At 38.6% G+C, this 7,264-nt stretch overlaps 1 protein-coding gene and 1 non-coding gene across 2 annotated transcripts; one reads left to right on the top strand and one right to left on the bottom strand.

Moving 5' to 3' along the window:
* Positions 1-798: 798 nt before the first annotated feature.
* On the top strand, positions 799-901 carry LOC141654143 (U6 spliceosomal RNA). The gene has a single exon (XR_012547710.1). It is a non-coding gene; the product is annotated as a U6 spliceosomal RNA (small nuclear RNA).
* Positions 902-3,990: 3,089 nt separating this feature from the next.
* On the bottom strand, positions 3,991-4,863 carry LOC141651746 (uncharacterized). Its single transcript, XM_074459445.1, has one exon. The coding sequence runs from the start codon at positions 4,861-4,863 to the stop codon at positions 3,991-3,993; it is 873 nt and encodes a 290-aa protein (XP_074315546.1).
* Between the last annotated feature and the right edge of the window lie 2,401 nt (positions 4,864-7,264).

Genomic DNA, 7,264 nt, shown 5'->3' with positions numbered 1-7,264 from the left:
AGGATGCCAAGTCCATTATCTTACCGAGTAAGATTTGTCGCATCTCCACCCGCCGGACCAACTACCTCCTCCCCGTTTCCGAGCAAGCCAAGACCATCATCAAACATCAACAAAGTCCAAGAGAAGAACCCTCCTCCTCCATTGTTACACCACCTTATCCCTTTGCCTACCAAGAGTTCAAAGCTAATGGTGCTATGGCGGGCAATGACTACTTGAACCAACTAATGCAACACATGCATAAAGAAGCTCACAATGACCGGGTGAATGCATATTACGCCCAATATCCACCCCTCTACCATCTTGCTTGGCAAGGACTCCTTGATCCTTCGAGTTCTTTGCCGGATTGGGTGGATAGGAAAGTGTTCTTTCCTAATTCTTCTCAAGATGAAGAAAGGGATACAAGGAGAGTGGAGGAAGTTGATGATGAGAGCGGGGAAGATAGCGGGTCTTGCCAAGATGATGAAGAAGAGAAAAGTTCAAGTTCAAGTGAAGAGAGTGATGGTGAAACCTCCGGTTCTATGGAGGTAGATGATGATGATGATGATGTCACGATGAGTGACAATTGATGGTTGACAAAGCATGAAAAAAGGACACTACAATGCGGGGTTGATCACTTATGTTAGTACCAACCTATTCCATTGTAAGTCTCCTACCCCTCTTTTTGCTTTGTTTTTATCTCATGTTTCCATGACTTGTATTATATTTAACTTGCACCGCATCAAATCTTAGTGGCTTAGTGGTAGTAGCAATATTCTACCATTAAAGCAACTCGGGATCAAGCCCTTACAACTGCATTTTGTCCCTTCGGGGACATCTAATAAAATTGGAACGATACAGAGAAGATTAGCATGGCCCCTGCGCAAGGATGACACGCATAAATCGAGAAATGGTCCAAATTTTTTAATGTGTTTGGTCAGATGGTTAAAGAATAAGTTATTGCTCTGCGGAGGTCCGTGTTCGACTCCCACTTGCAACATAATTTAAACATAAGAAGCCTGATAGACAACGCGATTATGAACCCTAGGAAAAACTACCTACGCAGCCTTCTCCTAGAAATTTTTTCTGCTTGATTTCATCATTATGGCACGTAACTCATCGAGTAAAACGAAACAAAAACACTCTAGTAGGATTCAGAGGATGAAATCAGCAAGGAAAAGTGGTGATAGTAGTAAGAAAGTCACGAAACAGGGACCATCGGAGGAGGATGTGATACGAACAAAACCCATGTAGAAGATCAAAGGTATCCCTTGTTTGTCTTTTGATGAGGATATTACTGAACCTATTCAAGTTGTAGATGATGTTGTTGTTGAAGATGACATGGATGATGAGATTGAGAACAATGTTTGGATTACAAAGAGGGTTAAGAAGAGTGTAGTGGTAGAGGAGGAAGATGATTCGAATCTTCTCCAGTTTACCACAGAGGACACCAAAGATGAGATTGAGTATTGGAACAATGCAATTTACTGCTTTGTTCTTGGTGCTAACCCTCCTTGGGAGGTGTTGCAAGGATTTATTCACAGGATTTGGCAAAAACATAATGTGGACAAGATATCTTTCATGCCAAATGGTATTTTTCTGGTACGGTTCAAGAACATTCAGGATAAGGAGGCTATCTTACAAGCTGGTCACTTCAGGTTTGATAATAAGCCATTGATTATAAGGTCTTGGGATTTCAATGTAGAGCTGTTAAAGGAGGATGTCAAAACTGTTCCTGCTTGGGTTAGGGTCCACGACTTGCCTCTAAAATTTTGGGGTAAGTGCCTTCCCTCTATAGCAGGATTAGTAGGCATATACATGAATGAATATAGTCTTTTGTTTGGTTTAATTCCGCCTTGTAACATACTTAAAAACTTGTCTTAAGACGAAATTTTAAGCATGGAAATGATAGTATCCCTCCAAACAAATTGCCCAACATGATTCCCCACTCCACCAAGAATCCAAAGGTACCAACTTTTCTCAAAATGGATAACTAAAACTCGAATAAAACCGTCTCAAAGGACACCACATGAACTCAATCAAGACACAAACTTTATGTTATAAAAGGGTAAAACACACTTCAGCACATATAGATTTCGACATAATGTCGAGTAATCCCATCACCGTTACCTTATTTGCCTCTAATCCTCAAGAGTGTCGTCAACAATGTATGAGTTTCCGTCTGAATCTTCAAGCCCTTCACCTAGAATGAAGGAGGAAGGAAAGGGGATGAGAGAGGTGCAAAAATCAGAGGAAGAGGTGAAGAAATGAGCGGGAAATCTGAGTTTTAAGCTCGCGAAAATGGTGCTGCTACATGAGCTGCTACTGCGTTGTTGTTTTTCATTTCGTTGTTCAACAGGTTAATGGGAAAAGGAAGGGGATTCAGGGGGGGTTTGGATTGGTCAACCACAAAAACAAAATGTGAGAGGGGTTTGGTCCGTATGGGATATAAGTGAGGGACAACAAAGTAAAATGATATTTCATTTAGGTACAAAAGTGAGTGATGTGTTGTCAATACGGGATAGGTCGGAAATAAATTAGTCTCACATGTGAAAATGTGACGGTCTTGCTAGACGGAAATTCGTCTTAAACCTATTATAATTTGAGACGGAAATTTACTATTATTAATATTATTAATATTAATATTAATATTATTATTATTATTATTATTATTATTATTTTTTTTTTATTATAAGGATGCGCGCAGCTTTCATTAAAAGAAAAATAAAAGTTTACATGAAATTGGTGGGGAGCCGAGAGTAAAATAAGCTGTAGAATTATAGATTTAATAAAAATTTTTGTTCAAAAAGGAGTTAATTCAATAAAGTAATGTAAAAGCATTATTATAACTATTATACGAAATGGGCGGGTGTTACAATCACCCCATCTTTTTAAAAAAGTTTCGTCCTCGAAACTTGAAAATATAAATGAAAGATTATAAAAGTAGAGCTAGACTTTTTGAAATCGGCAACTAAAACATTAAAAGGTTACTCATTGTAAGAATTAAAATTCCTCCAAAAGTTTCAAGTAGAGTTTTCCAACAGTACCAGATTCTCATAAAGGAACGGGAGTGTTCTCGTTGCGCATTCAAGAACATCACATTCCAAATCCAAGATAAGGCCAAAAACAAAAACATTTGCAGAAGTCCAAAGTCAAAATACTTCCAAAAATATTTATGAAAAGTTTTCAAAAGTATAAGTCTCCTTCATGAAAACGAAATTGCTCTTGTTGTGCACACAAGAACGCTAACTTTCCAATTTAAAGACAAGTTTAAAACAAAAATCATTCGCCGACAAGCATAGAACAAGTTATTAAACGTCTCTAATAACGAGTTCTAACATCCCATCAACGTTATAATCAAAAGAAAAAAGGTAATTCACTCAAATTTTCTTTTACAAAAGCCAGAATAAAAATAAAAGTTTCCCTTTTTTTTTTTAAACTAAAAAAGGAGTCAAGTCTTTGAAAATGTAATTCAAACTTTGACAAAAAAAAAATCATAAATAGATCAAAGTTCGTTAGAAATTGAGCAAAACTAAAAGTAACTCGGGTTTAGCAATTAAAAACCATGATAAAGAAGTTTATACTCAAAGAACAAATAGGGAACTAAATCAAATTTTTATTTTCAAACCTTTAAAATAGGTAAAGTTTTCAAAAAGTAACACAAATTTTTAACAACGAATCAAAAATGGTAGCTTGAAATATTTAGAAATTGTATGAAATGAAAGGTAACTTAGACATCATAAATATAAAGTACGCTAAGAGAATTCGAACTTAACTAACAAAAGAGCTATGACGAACTTTTAAGAGTAAAAAGTCACGGTAATTAAGGTCAACAAAAGGCGAAAGGACAACGAAAAGAGTAACAGAGGCATGAACGAAAGAGCTTATGGTCAAGGAGGGTAAGCAAGAAATAGAGGGCAAGTTGAGAAGGTATAAGAGTGGCTTCTAAAGTATAACGAAAGAGAGTTTAGAAGAAGGATAAGCACCAAGAGGCGAAGAATAAGGCAAAGTTGATCAAGAATGGAGAAACACACCCGTAATGATATCGGGATGAGCGACAGCTTCGGCTCGACTCATAACATAAATGGTTCCTCTTGGCTTAGATTTTGGAGCTTGAGTGGGATTAGAAGTAGTAGAAGCTTTCCTTTCGGGGCAATCATGGAAGCGATGTCCGGGCTTCTTACAACGGTAGCAAGTTAAGGGTCTACCATAACATCCAACTCCGGGGTGTAGGGCTTCCTTACAACCGAAGCACTTGCGGGACTTCTCAAAATTGGTGTCATAGTTTGGTTGGGAGACTTGTCCACTTGGCTCTTGTACTCTTGGCTCTTGATCTCTTGGTACGGATCTCTTCTTGTTAGCAATGTTCGACGAAGACGGGGGCACAAAGGGTCTCTTGCCATGGACGTTAGGATGATAAAAATTAGAGGAGGAACGAGGCTTAGCATCATCTTCAATAGCCTTCAAGGAATTCTCGGCCCAAAGAGCATCATCATAGACCGCCACAAAGGCCGTGGAGTCTCTTCTCACCATACTTTCCAACTTGGGATTCAACTTGCTCCGGTAAAAGTAGACACGCTCATCTTCATCTCTCACGAATCTTGAAGCATAATGAGCGAGGTCATTGAACTTGTCGGTGAAAGCTTGAACGGATAGTCCTCCTTGCTTGAATTCAATGAACTCCTTCAATTTTTGTTGCTTGAGTTCCTTAGGGTAGAAACGAGTTTCCACAAGAGACTTGAAGCGGCTCCAATCAAAGGTGGGGTCTTGAGTGACGGAAGGTCCAGTTATAGTCCACCACCTATCGGCCTCCCTCACAAGAAAATGAGAGGCAAGCTTCACCTTGTCTCGATCTTGGACATCATAAAGAGAGAAATTCTTTTCCATGTCACGGAACCACTCAGAAAGCTCAATAGGATCCACTTCACCACCATAGGTCCTAGCCTTGTTTCTTGCTAGTTGACTTGCAATCCAAGCAAAACTTCCTTGACGATCTACCACTTGTGGAGCGGGATTGGCTTGAACATTGACATTTTGTTGATTTTGAAGAATTTGAGTAAGGGCTTGCAAGATAGTATTCTCCACATTATTTGGTCGCACCATCTTATAACTTCTTAAAGCACCAAAGAAAATCAAACAAGTTAGTACTTAACCAATAGCATACACAAGAAGACTACCAACTTAGGTCCTTAGTTCTACCCATCTCTCATTCATTATTTTAAGGTCAAGTTCGAATTTAAGTTTGGGGTACACGTGTGTGCGTCGGGAGCTACAAAGGCTCTGATACCAACTGTGACACCCCGCGTTAAAGCGGAAGATACAACTTAATAAACTGCAGCGGAAAAACATGAAAATTTTGAATTTTTTTTTTTTAAACTGTTATCGAAGTTTAACACGAGGTATCGATAACATAGGTAAACAAGTACAAATGGGTAAATTTAGATGTTTACAATCCAAGTTTAGTAAACGGGAAAAAGATATCCCACGAATAACATATTTAAGACATAAGTCTACGCGTCATAAAAGGGTAAAAATAACATGATCCAAGGGTCGAGGTACTCGCTAGCTCACACATGTCTTCACCCCATATAACCGCCGACTAGTACCTGTCATCCATGTAAACATGAACGCCACAGTCAGTGGGGAGTAACTCAAGGATCCTCCCAGCCACATTAAATCGATAGAAACATAACAAAGAACTCAGATAGGCAAACATGTTAATTAAAATGTAAATAACTTGAAACATGAGAGAACACGAGATTATATATATATAATGGATTAATAAGAGAAGACACAATAGGATAATAACTAGGCAATTTATGGACATACTCAATTAAATAAGAAGGTAAAGAAATGAAATGCAATTAATTACGGAAGTATGTCATATGCAACTATCCGACTATGCAAGACCTTTACTAGCTACCCTTAGACTCACTTTCCCCTGGTAGGTCCTAGTGTAACCTACACTCGACATACTGCTGAACGGTTCGCACCCAAGACTCGATCGACAGAACGGAAGTCGAGTACCTAACTCTCGGCAGAACGGCCAACGAGAGCGGCAGAAATAAGATAAGATATCCAACTCTCGGCAGAACGGCCAACGAGAGAGGTGTCGAGAAAGCATAGTAACCAACTCTCGGCAGAACGGCCAATGAGAGAGGTGTCGAAAGAGTATAATAACCAACCCTCGGCAGAACGACCAACGAGAGAGGTGTCGTAAGAGTATAATAACCAACCCTCGGCAGAACGGCCAACGAGAGAGGTGTCGAAAGAGTATAATAACCAACCCTCGGCAGAACGGCCAACGAGAGAGGTGTAAATTAGTCAAGCAAGAAGGCATAGCATTATGACATTTTCACAAGAATACGGCTCATCAATTAATCAAGTGGAATAAATCGCTCGTATTTGAAATACGATAAATAAATGAGAATAAATGAATTAAAGCTCATATAATAGATAAATGAAGATATTTCATATAGTTATGACATGAATAAACAATAAGTTCCACATTTATGATTCATGTGAGAAATATGTAAATAAACGGCAAATAAGGAATTTAAGATACATAAAACATGTGAAGAAATTCAATTTAATTAAACCCGAATAAAAATATTTCACGGATAAAAATTAACCTAATTTAATTATGTAGAATAAATCATACGTACTTGAGGCGTGATAAATAAATGAAAAAGGGCAAGTAAAAACTCGTAAATGGAGTATTCCACGCCATTTCATACTTTTATAACGAGGACCACCATTTTATTTCATATAACTAAGCCATTTGAGCAAAATGAAAACAAGCGGGAATGAACAATTGCATTATGTAAAACATGAGATGAGACGTAAATAATCACCAGTGAGCCATTCATAAGCATATGCCGTAGTATACGAGTGACCCAACAACCACAAGGCATGCTCAAAACCTAACGTAAGACATGAGAAGACATAAAACAAAGGAGGAAAGACGGTCGCGGACTACACAAAAGACGAGCTGGACACACACGGATTTAAAGCCGTGCTGCCCAGCCAACCTGCTCCATGTGCCCACTGCCCAAACATGGCAGGTTCTTGCACCAAAATAATGCAGCAAGCACAAGCAGCACGCAGAGCAGTACAGAGCACAAAAAAAAAACGCACCATCCCTTCTCTGCCCAACCGTTTTAGGACGGTTTCCTAGGCCAAACTAAGGCGGATTTCACCCGTACAAAAGACTCAATCCAAACATGTACATATACTTGTGACATAAGCAAGAAAATTGGTTCAATTTAGTATAAAGAAACCGGTCAAA

Source organism: Silene latifolia, chromosome 4, assembly GCF_048544455.1.
Source record: "Silene latifolia isolate original U9 population chromosome 4, ASM4854445v1, whole genome shotgun sequence".
NCBI lineage: Eukaryota > Viridiplantae > Streptophyta > Magnoliopsida > Caryophyllales > Caryophyllaceae > Silene > Silene latifolia.
The sequence above is the reverse complement of the archived record's forward strand: the minus strand, read 5'-3'. Positions and strand labels throughout refer to the sequence as shown.